The sequence below is a fragment of the Caretta caretta genome, chromosome 11, assembly GCF_965140235.1.
Source record: "Caretta caretta isolate rCarCar2 chromosome 11, rCarCar1.hap1, whole genome shotgun sequence".
In the NCBI taxonomy this organism is placed as follows: domain Eukaryota; kingdom Metazoa; phylum Chordata; order Testudines; family Cheloniidae; genus Caretta; species Caretta caretta.
This window is the reverse complement of record NC_134216.1, coordinates 36,442,501-36,458,061: the sequence shown is the minus strand read 5'-3', so window position 1 is coordinate 36,458,061 and position 15,561 is coordinate 36,442,501. Positions and strand designations below refer to the sequence as shown.

The window sequence follows — 15,561 nt, the reverse complement described above, 5'->3', positions numbered from 1 at the left end:
TCAAAAAGATCTAATTCAGCTACAAGTTATTGCACTAGATGCAGGAATCACTGGCTGAAATACCCTGGCTGTGTTATATAGGTGGTCAGAGATGATCATAACTGTCCCTTTGAATTGTGTCTGCCTCTAGTGTAGGAGAGTACAAGATGGGGGTAGTTTCTTCTGCCCTTCCTCACCCACCCAGGCACATTCTGACCCCAAATCTGGGTTCTATTGAACAAGGAAGTACCTCACAAATAAGGCATAGGGTGTGTATTTTGTAACCACATTGCAATTTATCGACAAGAGTGATCCTCTGTATTCTGTCACTCTGATTACCATTTCTGAGAGCATGCCTTTCTGTAAATGAGATCAATGACAATTCAGAGAGCCATTCAAAATATCAGATAATTTTACAGGACTTCTGGTGTCTGCTCCTTATTTGTTCTACACCGAGGAGAATTTTTTTGAAGGGGAATTAATTAAACTTTTTTATTAGCAGTCTGTATAGGCAAAACTGGAGATATGCTTTTGAGGTCTCTTACAAACATCGCATGAAAGAAAAGACAAACAGTGTATCTTAAACATGCATAGTTAAACAGAGCTGCCCGTGAGCATATCATAGACTGTACAAAATATCTTTCTAAGATGTGTAAGGACACTCAATAATTCTTTTCAAGAGAAATGTATTTGTATGTCACATAATACATTATGAAAGACTTACCAGATTTCCTACTGAAAGCACGTGACTAAACTGTTCCGTCATTGGATAATGCTCCATGGCCATAAACAATGTGTTTAAAACAATGCAGATAGTAATAGCAAGATCGACAAATGGATCCATCACAATCAAATTTACAATATGTTTTACTCTTAACCATGGAGTGCAGCAATCCCAGATCAAGCATGTGTTAGCAAATTTATACCAGCATGGTGGGCATTTCTGCCTGGATTCTTCAAGTTCTAGAGGGAAAAGTGTAAAACAAATTCAAAAAGACAGCTCTTTATTATATGTATCAAGTGGGTTTTGTTTTAAGGCCTAAGCATTCTTCTCAATGTTTAGGTGACAGAAATGGCATGATGAAACAGAGCCCTTGCGACCCAGACTGATGTCCAGCCACAGCAAAAGTTAAATAATTAAAAAGAGGAATTTGGACCAATAAATTCTAAAACGGGTGTTAAAAGAATCCTAACTATTCAATTAATAAAATAGCCATTCACAAACCAGAATCTAAATAGGAAGCAAAACACAGCTTTAATTCAAACGATAGCATAGCAGAATCCTGGTGTATGTGGAAGAGTAGTATAGTTCAAATTACATCTTGCCCATGGGACTTAATAATTTGATATTCTTGTTCCAAACAAAATGCCAGATGACTCCTAACACTGAATTATGGTCCAGGAGCACAAAACTCTGGGTCATGCCCATTTTGGCCTGAGTTATCAGACTTACATCTCCAGGCTTAAACCCACTAGATGGAATTTATTATCATTTACCACTGGAAAAAAAAGTGAACCCTATTTGTACATTTATTTCTTCAGAAACAGTACACCTTGAAAATCTGTGCATGGGGTTCGGTCCGCTGCCACAGAAAACACATGTAATTCAAGGTGATTTACAATAGGTTCTAGCAGGGCCCACCTACTAGCTCCTTCTGAGAATGGCTTACATCAGCTGGAGAAACACTGAAAGAGCTGGTTAATAATCTAAACAGTAATCCTCTTGTGCTGTAGAACCAAATATGTTTCAACTTAATTATATACATTTCCTTCTTAGACCTGCGATTCTAGACAGTGATTCCAGGGTGGGTTAGGATAGCCAGGCATTATGTTTAGAAGAAAAACAAAACAGGTAAGCATTAATTATTTTCTCTCTCTCTCTCAAAAGATATGTTTGTAAGTCCTATATATAAGAGACATAACAACAACAACTTCTGGAAGTGAGAACATAACAGCAGCCATACTGGGTCAGGCCAAAGGTCCATCGAGCCCAGTATCCTGTCTTCCAAAAATGGCCAATGTCAGGTGACCCAGAGAAAATGAACAGAACAGTTCATCGTCAAGTGAACCATCCCCTGTCGCCCATTCCCAGCTTCTGGCAAACAGAGGCTGGGGACACCATCCCTGCCCATCCTGGCTAATAGTCATTGATGGACCTATCCTCCATGAACTTATCTAGTTCTTTTTTGAACCCTGTTAGTTATAGTCTTGGCCTTCACAACATCCTCTGGCAAGGAGTTCCACAGGTTGACTGTGTGTTGTGTGAAGAAATACTTTTGTTTGTTTTAAACCTGCTGCCTATTCATTTCATTTGGTGGCCCCTAGTTCTTGTGTTATAAGAAGGAGTAAATAACACTTCCTCATTTACTTTTCTCGACACCAGTCATGATTTTATAGACCTATATCATATCTCCCCCTTAGTCATCTCTTTTCCAAGCTGAAAAGTCTCAGACTTATTAATCTCTCCTCATATGGCAGTTAAACTCCTGATCTAGTTGAGGTAAGGAGTTTAGCAAGATCTTAAAAAAACAAGGATATGGGACTATATGGCAATTTGTATGTTTCTACCACATTCTGCTTCTTGTGTGCCTTGAATAGACAGTTTGTAATCCAACCTGAACACTGGGACCTTATCACCTTCTTCTATTGTACTGAGTAGGGAAGGCAATTTATAGATTGTAGGCATTTTGGTGCAGGGAGTGTCATTTACTACTACAAATAATAATAATAAATATAAATAATTAATAATAACAAAGTGCAGTGTGGATAATCCTGAATCTATGAATTTGTTCTGAACTTGTATAGTGTATTTTCACTGCCTTTCACATGTTCATGTTATGCCATACACTTTCTTGTCTATGATGGGTTTGGAAAAAAAGAAAGCATCTCTCCAATGAGTTCTATTAAATTCTGACAATATCAAATATTCTGGAATTCTCATCATCTTTTTTTCCATGAAAAACATATAGGGTAATATGCAAATTTTTTTTCCATGAAGAACACATAGGGTAATACGCAAATTCATCAGTTCCCCACTTCCTTCTGTAACTTCTAGGGGAAATGCTGCCTGCAGGTGATTCAAATCTTCTTCCTTGGTTTCTATATCTAGTACTTCAATCACCTTCTGACACAGTATAGAACTTACCTGGGGATGGGATGTAGCACATGCCCTCATTTATTGCGTGAGCTTTTCTCTCAGGTTTATGAGACTGTTTTGCATATCTAATAGCTAGATTGGCCCTATCAATGTCCGAATTAGAGAGACTCAGGACCCAGACTGTAAGGAACCATTAAACCCCATCACTGCCTTTGTTATCCACCAATTATCCCAACAGAAATGGACAGAAGCATCAGAGTACAAGAGTAAAAGAGAAGGATACATGACAGTTTCCCCATAGAAGTCAAACTAATTAAATAATTTTGGAGGTGTTTTATTTGCACATGAGAGTCAGAGACAGGGTCACTTAGCCGCTGTTGCTCTTTTATTTTGTACCCAATGGCTGTCACGGCTGAGGGTGGGGACCTCCCTAATCACTTCTACTAGTATTACTGTGACAGGAGTAGAAGAATCTGGTGATCGTCACTGACAGTATGAGTGGGCACCTCATCTGCTTGTTTGATAGTATTCCTTTGGGTGGAACCAAGGGAACCCAGTTGCTATTGGCATCTGTGCCTGTGGAACTCTTGCCTGTTTGTCTCTAGGACATAAATATGCCCTTAACCTTGTCCTCTTGGCACATAAAACCTTTTCTTCACCCTTGTGATCTTGAGGTGCATGAGAGACATGTGCTTTTGCACTCTACAGTAAGAGGGGTGATGGGGTTGTTTTGTTTTAGTTACAATCTTCTCATTTTCAGATGCTATTTTGCACTGCTACCCAAGGTGAAGGGCCAAGAGGCTCAAGGTGGTAACAAAAACAATTAAAACAAGCCTACAAAAGACCTACAACTTGACCTTTAGCTATGAAGCAGTTAATTTTTTGTTTATTGTTTATTATCTAAAGTGGGTTCACTGTGGAAGGAAACAAAATCCTTGATGGGGCTACTCATGTGAGTAAATTTACTCATATGCGTGAGTCTTTTCAGAATCAGATCTCTAATTAAGCTCCAATCCTAAAACCATTCAAGCATGTGTGTAATTATTCATATGAATACTCCTCTCGACTTGAATGATTACATATGGTCATCCTTTATTATGATTTAATTAGAAACACCATGGCCTTGTCTACACTTATGGCAGCTTGTAGGGTACATGTAACTAACTGCTGCAGTGAAAAGAAGGCTGTGAACACAGTTCAGTGTGTAGCTTCACATGACAATGAAAGGGTCTGGCAGAAGGGAGGTAGAGGGACACTACACTGCTAAATAGCAGTGTAGATGGTGAGAGGCACCTTTGGGGCATGTAGATAGTATGTAGAGTATATACCATAAAGTTCTGGCATGTCTTGACTCTACTCATCTAAGCAATGCCTCATCATTGACACTGCTATTTATACCTGTACTGGGAAGCATGCGGTGTCTGTACTCTACATAGTGCTGTAAGTCTAGACATAGCCTATATTGTTGTAGTGATACGACCTTGTGTTGTTATCCAATCTGATCTCATATATGAAGCATGTTTGAGCTGATTCAGTGTTGCGATCCAAGACCTCTGCAGAAAAGACAGCTTCTGCTCCTGAAGGCAAGAAGTTCTAAGGACCAGCTGGTGATATTATCACTGCAACTCCACAAGAGGTAGAAATGGTGGGAATATTAGTGTAGGCAGTGAAAATAGATCTGATCTGAGCAGGGTTGGGTTATTTGGCAGCTAGAACACCAGTGGCTGCCTTCCAGTTGAATTGCATTTGTGAGAGTAATGGTGGGAAATTTTATGTAAAAAATCTAGCATTAACACAGCCCTAGGCCATGTCTATACCAAGAGCACCCTACTGGTCCAGGAAAAATGGTATACTATAATGTCAATACACTCCTGATGTGGACACTTTGTACTGATATAATACAACCAATACCATGAGCAAAACAAGCTATACCAGTCACCAGCTTTGCCAGTATAGCTTCATCTACACTAAAGACATCTGCCAGCACAATTATGTCAGTCATGGATCACACCTCTTCATGCCCTGACTGACATAGCTAAGCCAAACAGAGCCAGGAGTAGAAGCCTAGTCTCCTAACTCACCATACTCTGCTTTAGCCACAAGACCATCCCTTCCCATATACACATCCAGGGGAACAGAGTTTTTCTCTGTCCAGCTATTTATACTATTTATACTCAGTCATATCAGACATACCATGCTACATACCTTCCATTGTGTTTGTGAGTATGCTGGCTATACTCATTGCTCTTTGTCTTGCACTGGGCTCTGACAGGAAATCCATAGAAACGTGGTAAGAACTTGTTCGTCTCTTTCTTAATTCTGTTTCTGTTGTGGTACCCTGAAAATAAAATGCTGATAAAATAGACTATCACCATGTGTGTTGATTTAATAAGCAAACACTGTATGGATTCTGTAAAAATATAGTGAGTTTCTAGGAAAATGAGGGACATGTAGGTTCATATCCCCTGTATACTGATTTCATTTAGGTCCCAATTCAGTTAAAAATTTAAGCACAAGCCTAACTTTAAGCATGTGAATAGCCACATGGACTTCAATGGGACTACTTGTGTGCTTAAAGTTAGGCATGTGCTTATATACTTTGCTGATTCTGGGCCCAGAAATTCAATTTGAACGTCTTTCTCACATTGGATTTAACTATTTGAAAATTTGAAAAAAGATCCACAGAACTTGGCAGTGAGCTTTATTATAAATATCTTTCTAAATATATGGCATATCTTTTCATAAATCTGTATTCGCACAGCCTACGTGGACAGGCAGCTGTGTGCACAAATGGGGAATGTGCATTTTCTTGGGTTGCTTCTTCATTTAGACTGAATATCTATACAGTAAGCTTATATCTAAATTTTCAAACCAAAATCAAAGGACAAGAAATGTCTAATCACACTGAAATTTATACAAAAAATTAACCTGTAAGAATCCTGAATTGACTAAGAGTAGTGCTATCACAACCCATTCAAGTTAAACACAGTATTCTATTGACAGGGGTATGTAGAGTTAACGGGAGTTATACCATGATTTACTTTATTCCATTAATTATATATAACCCATTTATCATTTTTGTAATTTTTGACATCCATCTGATATAGGAATGCAGAATTTCCCAATTAAATCTTCGGGGGAAATGTACTGACTGCCTGGATATATAATAAAGCCATACATTTTGCATATTACATTATTTACTATTTTATCTTGTTAATTCCTAGTGTATTAACAAGTATTTTCAGGTATTTAATTAGAGATTGCAAGACAAATCTCAGTTTGACCAACCAAAAAATCATTCCCAAGTGATTTCATTTTGTAGAAACACAGGCCTGTGTAGTAAGAAGAGGCCACCTTGCCTGAACTATTAGAAACTTCCTTAAATTCATAAAACAGCTACTGCTGGCAATGATCACCTCCGGGAGAAGCTGTCCAGTAGGTGACGTGAGAGCCGGAGGTCCACCAACTAAAGAAACCACTCCATTGCAATCTACAGTGCTGTGCATCTTGCCATTTGCTGGAAGCGCTGGTACCATTCTGGATGACCTACTGGCCTGACTGATGTTACTGTTGCGCCGTTCACCATGTCTATGTGGAACAAAGAGAGAACCTCTTCTACTCTCATTGTCTTCAAAAGTGCTATGTTCATCATCAGCAAAGTCATTTTCTGATCCTACATCCTTTGCTCGACCTCTGAAGCTGAAAAGACTCGTTCTGCTGCTGCGCCTTGGGGAAAACAGGGAGCCACGAATGCTCAGCAAAGACTGTACGAAAAGAAAATTATATAATTATTAGCTGAAAATTCTTAAAAAATAAATACAAAGTTAATATGTTCTAAAGATTTATGTCATAGACAAAGAAAGAGACTATTACACACACGCTTTTAGGTGGCTTGGGAGTAAAATTAATAGGAAAGAGCACACAAGTGATTTCCACTGCCATAGTTACTTTGCCACTTAGAAAAATAAAATCAATCAGTTTAATTATAGTAAAAGATGCTGTTTAATGAAATTGCTTCCTCTAACTCTCTGCATATTTTATTGCATGTGGTTCATAAATTAATAAAACTGAAGCTAGACTCTTATTTATTCCTGCTTTGTGTTGGTCTGTATGCTTGGCTAAATAATTTTTTATGCAAATGTTTTGGGCCCTACTTTGTACTGACAGACAGCAAACAAATATGAGCTAGTTTAAAAAATGTAAATATTTTCCCTAGATATTATTCATTTAGGCCCCAATCCTGCAAGCAGTTCTCAGCGGTTTTTTTGTTTGTACGTAGAGTATATACCGTAAAGATCTGGCATGTCTTGACTCTATTCATCTAAGCAATACCTCATCATCTACATTGCTATTTATACCTGTGCTGGGGAGCATGCGATGTCTGTACTCTACATAACGCTGTAAGTGGAGACATAGGCTATACTGCTGGAGTGATACAACCTTGTGTGATTATCCTATGTGATCTCACATACTAAACATGTTTGAGCTGGGTCAGTGTTGGGATCCAAGACCTCTGCAGAAAAGACAGCTGCTGAAGGAAGTGTGCTGTGGATTCTGTAGATGGCACTCTTCTCTCTTAGTCACCACTGTGCCAATGCCACAGGAGAGAAGCAAGTGGCACTTTTGCTATTGGCACTGTGATCTTTTTTGAGACATAAAACCAAGATCTTGAAACTAATGAACACTTTCACATGAAAAATTTCACATGAAAATTTTTGCCATGTGCAGTGACTCTGTGTCCCTCAAATTTATTTTTTTGTGAAGTTCATTAAATGGCTGCTTTGTCATTGCAAATGTGATATTTCAGATTATGAACATGCAAAATCTTGAAACCACTATTCACACTGAATGCACTCATTTTCACAAGTATATGGGCCCATTTTCATGAAAGAAACGTGAGAAGTGGCACATTTTTCCTTCAGGTGGGTTCATTTTTTTAATTTGCAATGAAAAACAAAATCTCTCTAATTCTAACAGCTTCATATTTCACTGCAAGCGTTTAACAAAAAGTCCTGACCATTTGAAATTATATTAAAGATCCTGTGACACCTTCTGCATGAATAAGGATGTTCACCTTGTGTCCTTACCATTACTGCACTCTCATGACAAACCGATGATGATGCAATAAAGACACAGTTTAATGGATAATACCACTGTACCTGATGTGGAGAAGAGAACCTCTTTTCATATGTCAGCCTGTTCCCTTCAATGGAGAATCGGAAACCTTTCCTTCTGATGCTATCTTCTGATTCAGATTTGTGAAAATCTTCCTCATCTTTCTCCTCTCCTTCAGACTGTTCCTTCTGTTTTCTCTTCTTCCTTCTGTTCCTTCTCTCTTTAGCACTCTTTGAACTCAACTTCGATGCTTCAGAAGAACTTTCAGAGAATCCTCCTACCCCACCTACTCCGCTGAACTCTCTTGAATCAGCTGCTACTGCAGCTGCTGCTGCTGCCTGTTGTGTCACAAAATTACACACAATTAAAATGTACACTAACATTTTTAAATTAATTTTTTTAAAGTGAGTGAATGTGATGTTTGTGTAAGCGAAGCACTGAACCCACTTCATAAAGCACAGCATATTGCACAAACCACCTTTTTGTCAATGTGCAAGGAACAATAATTCACCAGTCCACTGCAATCCAGACCAAAAATGGCCCTATATTCTTGCCCTGAACCTGACAGGGAGTAGAACAGTCCAGAAGAAAACTGCATCACTGGAGCAACAGGTGAACAATCATGTCTTTGTTGGATTAAAGAAGAGGGAACAATATAGCATTTGTGCAATGAATCTTAACCAGCAGACAAACTATACAAAGTTCAGGGAATGTAGTCAAAGAAAGAATGTAGAGAAAAGAAAATATAAGAGAAAAAAAATCCGCAGTAACAGGAGATAACATTTCCTTAAACCACCTTTGCTGGATCCTATGCATATATGGATAGTTTCCAACTCCTTAATGGACTAGCTATGTCCAGTGACATCATTCCAGTCAGTGGTCTTCATAGAATTGAGTTAAACTATGTTCGGCAATAGCCATGGTACTGCTTATAGTCTCTAACATTTGTAGAGAATTTGACTAAATAATGTTTTTTTTAAGGCTGAAGTCAGCACCAGATGTTGCTAGAAGGCACAGGTCAGCTGGTCTTTAGCCAGACACTTACCAGGAAGATACAGATCAACTCCACCTTTAATTAGCCACTGTCCAGTCAACCAACTAGTGCATTAGGAAGTGTGAGGGGTTTCAAAAAGAGGAAAGAGGCTTCAAAGTAGGACCCAAAGGTTCATGAATTCTAAGGCTAGAAGAGACCACTGTGATCATCTAGTCTGACCTCCTATATAACACAGGCATAGAACCTCCCCAAAATAATTTCTTGAATCAAGACATCCAGTCTCGATTTTAAAATTGTCAGTGATGGAGAATCCAATATGACCCCTGCTAAATTGTTCCAATGGCTAATTACTCTCACCATGTAAAATGTGTGCTTTTTTTTCAGTCTGTTTCCAAGTGATGCAACACTACTCTAGTGGGGAGCACTGCCCACAAAATATGTAAGTTTTCTTTCAGCCTGAATCTCTATTGTAATTTTCTGCTCAGTCTTGCCATTTTCACAGCAAAGTACCTGTCCTAAGTTACATTCAAGAAATGTAATGAAAAGTTATTTAGCTGTAAATAATTCATGTAGCAGCACCTGTGTTTTTTTCACATCTCCACCTGAGACTTCAATCGCCAGTGTCTCAGCTCAGTGTTCTTTACCAGATTTCTTACTAATCAACAGACTAAACTGATCATTTAGGCCTGAGTAAGGAGTAGAGCAGAGTCATCATTTCTTTATTTCTCACCCTTGTTCGGGGGCTGTGTTTGTGTGGGGGAAGTAATTTACTACTGTGAAGGGGGGCGGGGTTTATTCTCCTGTGTGGCTGAAAAGGACCAGAGCACAATCTTGCACTAAAGGAGGAATTTTAGATTACAAAGGTACCTGAGCTTCTTCTTGTTGTTTTTTCAACTGTTCAAGCATCTGCTGAAATTCTGCCTCCTTCTGCTCTGCTTCTTCCATGGTTGCTTGATTCTGTTCTTCATAGGCCATAGCAACAACAGCCAGGATCAAGTTAATCAGATAGAAAGAACCCAGGAAAATTACCAGAACAAAAAATATCATGTATGTTTTGCCAGCAGCACGTAGTGTCTGGGGAAAAAAAGAAATAAATAGCTTTATCATTTTTTTAAAGTTACTACATAGTCTCTATACATTATAATTTATTAATGCACAATTCTAGTATAATAAGAGCTGTTGTGTCGACACAACTGGTTTTTGATAATTCATATAGTTTTTCCATGTAAAAATATTGTGGGTCATATTCTGCTCACAAGTGCAAAACTAGAGTTAAATGGGCCTTGCAGAAGAATCTCTACTGGGTTCAAGGTAAATAAGATTCTGCAGCTCAGCTGCTTCACAACTTCTACTACAAACTAGAGACTGTAGTAGTGTCAGCTGCCACAGCTCTCCCCCTAAAATGGGGTTTTATCCTGTAGATCTACATAGTAGAAGGGCCACGGTCACACCTTATCCTTCCACACCCAAGGAGGTTAGAGGCAAGATGTGCCCCTTAAGGAGGAAGTGGGGTCTAGTAACATACAGAACACTGGACTCGGAGCCAAACATGACTCTGGTATTCACTGATTGTGTTTATGCAAGATATGTTACCAATCTGGGTTCATTTACCCACCTTAATACAGTTATTCTTGATTATTCACAATTATTCTTATTATTTATGTATACTGAAGTATAACCTAAGAGCCTCAGTCATCCACCAGGACCCCATTGTGCTAGGTAGTAGAGAAACACAAAACACAAAGACAGTTCCTGCCCCAAGCATTCTCAGAGATATGTGGATGTAAAGCACTGTGTAAACGCTATGTTGTAGTTGCAGTAGTAGTAATAGTGTTTATTTTAGTGGATCCTCACCAGCTGATAAAGATTCTCCCAAAAGTCCTGAGTCATCAGTCGAAAGAGTGACAAAAACGCCCAGCTGAATGTGTCAAAGCTCGTGTAGCCATAGTTGGGGTTTCTACCAGCTTTTACACATATATATCCTTCTGGACATTGACTATAAAAGAAAAAGAAATGCTATTTTAAATAGATACTCCAAATCATTACACACTACTGTACATCACAGAAATGTTCAGGATATGAGTTGCCAACATTCAGTCACTTACTCAAGATGAAATTATTATCAGCTAAAATTTTACTCCACAAAACAATCCAATAAAGGATGCTGTAAGGTTAACTAAGATAAAACAAATTAGAAAAGAAAAAAAGTATGTTATTTTCTAAGAACACATCAACGCTTTAATGATAAAATGTATAATATGCTATCCTTCCCATTCACGCTCTTGATTCTCACAAGCTTGTCAGCTGTCAGCACATCCCCTGTGAAATTGCAAAAGAGTGTCCACTGGCATGGCTGATAATAAGGGAACTAATCAGCCAGATGGCAGCAAATGTTTATGCTCAAAGTATTTGAATGCCTACTTTTAGGGAAAGAGGCTAGCCTGACACACTTATATAGGAACATTGCAAATTCAAGTCATGTTGATGCTGATACTCAGAAATCCAGTATCATACTCCAGAAACTTTGTTGATTTGAAATAATACACTGTGGAAGACACTGCAGTGGGTTGTCCGCTTGAGTTTTCCTAAGTTACACTTGTACATATAAATGTTTTCATAAAAGACAATAAAATATAATGAAACATTTCTTACCCTGCATCTGAGCTATTGCCACACAGCAGAGCATCATTTTGTCCTTCCAAAAAGTAAAAATGACCTGTTTAAAAAGAGAAAGGGGGTGGGGATAGGGGGGAAGTGTGGTGAATTTACTGAGAAAATGTGTTTAATCACCACATAAAGAAACCATTTAAATCTAAATTTAATCGTACAAAATAATATAAACTTTTGTGTTTGAAAGGAAATTAATGTAACCATAACATGGAAACCACAAACATAATTTCAGGAGAAATATCTTATAATTTTAGAACTATGGAAGGAAGCAAAAATAATGTTTTTGACAAACAAAAGATTTTCTAACACATCTAGAAGATGCATTTCTTTAGAGAATCAGCAAAGCAACAGTACAGTAGAATCTTGTTAAGCCATACAAATGATTGGAAGGCCCTCTGTGGATTACCAAATTTATACATTTGCAAATAACTGAACAAATACCATGAAAAAATTACAAGTACGCTGAATTAACAAAATGTATTTGTCCATATGTTTTGATGTTAATTATTTATGATATTTCATAGGATACTTTATTCAACTACTACACTGCAATTTGTCAAAGTAATTAAATCTTAGTAACATGAGAACTCAGTACAGCATGCTGCTATTACACCTCGATTTTGAGAAGTGGAGGGAGACCACCAAGCTGTGTGAGTGTGTATGAGAGAGGATTATTAAGCCGAATTCTCTGGTGATGTACATGGATCCATGTTCTATTGCACTTAAAGTTTCACTATTGAATAACAAACATAATCAAGTTAAATCCCAAAGTAAATAAAAGTACTGAGATGATTTTTAGATAGCCACAAAGGTGTTCAAAATTCAGCCCTTTAAAGCTATAAATTGGTGAAACCGCACATGAGCAAAGGGCTAGATTGTGCAACCCTTACTCATACTGACAAGCACTTACTCAACCAAGCAGCCTCATTGTCATATTTAGGATAATTTTAAAAATAAGTGCTCATCGGGGTGAGTAAGGGTTGCATAATTCAGCCCAATATTAAGGGAAAATCCAAATTCTATCATCAAGATGAAGAACTATTTGCTGAAAATTCCAATGGAAGCAAAAGAGATTGGAATACTATTTGGAATTAGCAGACTTTTCTTCTTTGGTATCTCCCAAACAATATATCCCAATATCTGTTTTTGGTCTAAAGGCTGACAGGAGTAAGGGGAACAGAGAATACTCATATCTGTAAGGAAAAACAAAAATATCTATTCTTTGTGGGCATTCAGGGGTAAAATTGCATTTCTGGCGTGCTTCATACTAATAGATGTAACTGGTCATTTTTTTTTACCTTTTGTCTCACAGTAAATTACCCATGAAGGAATAGAGACTATGCCTTTAGCAGAATAAAACTATGCTAAGAGGAAAACTGGCCTTCAGGTATAGACACAAAGCTTTCTGTTACAAAATCAGATGATATCCCACATGCAACATATTGGGCCAGAGGAATGACTAATCTTAAAATGCCAATGGCAGTAAGAATAGCTTTGATTCATAAAAGACAACTCATTTTACTTATGAAGATGAGTAAATGTCTGGGAAATGCAGACCATGAAAATGTATGATGGGCTTAGAGAATCTGAACTCTAGCTTAATTACCATTTTAATAGCAGTGATTGACAATTTAAACATATTGGCTAACAATGAGAATAAGCTGAAGTGTAATGGAAGGGACAGAATTCTTAAAATCCCTAAGGCAGATTCTTGCCCCCAGTTTCCTTTGTGCCACTCAAGGGGTGCAAATGGAATAGCAATTTACCCGATCTACCCTGTAGGGATTCCCCCTGGAATGGGGAATCTCTAATAGGTGTAGCACTGGCAGAATTAGCACAACTCTTGGTTCAAGTGGCACGTCACAGCAGGGAGGGGTGAGAGTGAGATGTTTGCTGGTTATCACCAGAAAGCAGACAGTCCCTTATGTCTATTCTGTTTTAAAACTCACTGCAGTGAGTCTTCGGGACCAGGTCTACAGACTTGGAATAAGGCTATGGTGTTAAAAACTGTTGCACAGATGTTTGGATTTGGGCTGGAGCTCAGGTTCTGAAGCCAGGGGATGGGGTGGGTTTCAGAGCTGGAGCTCCAGCCCAAGCCACAATGTTTTTGTGCCATAGTGTGAGCCAAGTCTGTAGACGTGGGCTCTGAGATTTGCTGCTGCACGTTTTAAAATGCAGTGTAGACTTACCCTTATGGACCATTGCCAGCTGGGCCACATCCAACCAGAGACTTAAAGAACTGTAACCAGCTCCTTAACGATATCTCTACACTACTGCAACCAGCATAAGCTGGACACAGTAGAGAATCTAATATAAATATTGACAGACAATCCACAGACCTTATGCCCCAGATGTCTTAAAGAAAAACTGCAGTCCCACTGTAAGGGATCTTCTAATAACTATATTTAGAGAGGAAGGATGGTGCAGTAGTTAGGGCACTAGCCTGGGAATCAGGAAACTTAGAATCAATTCTCTGCTCTATGACCGACTTCCTGTATAAACTTAGGTCCTCTATTTAAAGATATTTAGGTACCTAGTGTGAATTTCTAAAAAGTCAATGGGACTTAGGTGCTTTTGAAAACCCCACTAGGTGCCTATCTGCATCGTTAGGCACCTAAATACCTTTAAAAATCTGGCCCCTAGTCTTGTGGCTCAGTTCCCCATCTGTAAAATGGAGACAATAGTAAAGATGGGGTGCTGAGAGGATAAATATATTACAAGATAGTGAGTGGGAGATACTATAGTAATAGGGGTTAAGTCTATAAGACAAGATCTAATGACAATATAGCTTAAATTACTAAACATGACTGTAAGTATAATAAAATAGATAATTAACAATCAGAAAAGGAGCTGACACCTTGACAGTAATGGTGTAGATTAGGACAAAGGAAATACAGCTCACCATCTCAAAGCATGACAAAGACTTTCAGAATTGTTCTAGACTGATTCTTATTATTTTTATTAATTTTTTTATTAATGTAACAGTTTGTGTCTTTAACCAGCTGCCTGTCTGAGACAGTGCAAATGCTGCACTGGTTCCTGTACCTTCCTTTAAATTATTGTCCAAATGATAGGATATTAAGGATATGAAAGTGTTAGGCACTGATTTATTCACAGATTAGAAATAAATGAACAGCTGTGTAATATTCAAGTTCAGGTTTATTCCTCCAGATCAAGACTCAGCTGGAGGATTAGTTGTACTCCATCCAAGCCACCTTTAAGAATTTTTTTAAGGGAAATTATAACATGCGGAGATAATATGATGATTTATTGATGAGACATTTTAATCCACAGTGAGACTGATTATTTATCTATACATAATGCCTTCCTTAGTTGTACTAGAACTACCAGACCTTTGACTATTTATATCTTTAAATCTGGTTATACCACTTTAATCTTAATAAAAAGACAATAGCACCAGGCTTTTCTATCTGTTTTTAAATCTTTCAGACAAAACAATGTAATGAATCATATTATAAATTCTTACTTCTATCCTCGATGTACTCCTCCCAATTAAATGTGCTCACTGTTGTATTAACAAATGATCCATTTTCGCCTATTGTGCTATTAAAGTAGGAAATAACATTTATTTCGAAAGTAGAATTGTCTGGAGGCCACTGCAAGCATTTGTGCCTCAAGTTGCCCATGAACAGCTGCAGCCCTATTAGTGCAAATACACTCAGACAAAACACAGTCAGGATCATTA

At 38.1% G+C, this 15,561-nt stretch overlaps 1 protein-coding gene across 5 annotated transcripts in view; it reads right to left on the bottom strand.

Annotated features, from left to right (window-relative positions):
* Nucleotides 1-15,561, bottom strand: part of LOC125644821 (sodium channel protein type 2 subunit alpha) — a 128,706-nt gene that overhangs the window by 70,229 nt on the left and 42,916 nt on the right. For all 5 annotated transcript variants that reach the window (XM_075117908.1, XM_075117905.1, XM_075117906.1 and 2 more), the window contains 8 exons: nucleotides 15,343-15,561; nucleotides 11,838-11,901; nucleotides 11,040-11,181; nucleotides 10,053-10,259; nucleotides 8,236-8,529; nucleotides 6,493-6,840; nucleotides 5,282-5,414; nucleotides 704-942 (listed from right to left, as the gene is read on the bottom strand). The exon at nucleotides 15,343-15,561 is cut by the window's right edge and continues 54 nt beyond it. In XM_075117908.1, coding sequence (XP_074974009.1) covers nucleotides 704-942; nucleotides 5,282-5,414; nucleotides 6,493-6,840; nucleotides 8,236-8,529; nucleotides 10,053-10,259; nucleotides 11,040-11,181; nucleotides 11,838-11,901; nucleotides 15,343-15,561 — 1,646 coding nt within the window. The remainder of the gene's footprint in view (nucleotides 1-703; nucleotides 943-5,281; nucleotides 5,415-6,492; nucleotides 6,841-8,235; nucleotides 8,530-10,052; nucleotides 10,260-11,039; nucleotides 11,182-11,837; nucleotides 11,902-15,342) is intronic.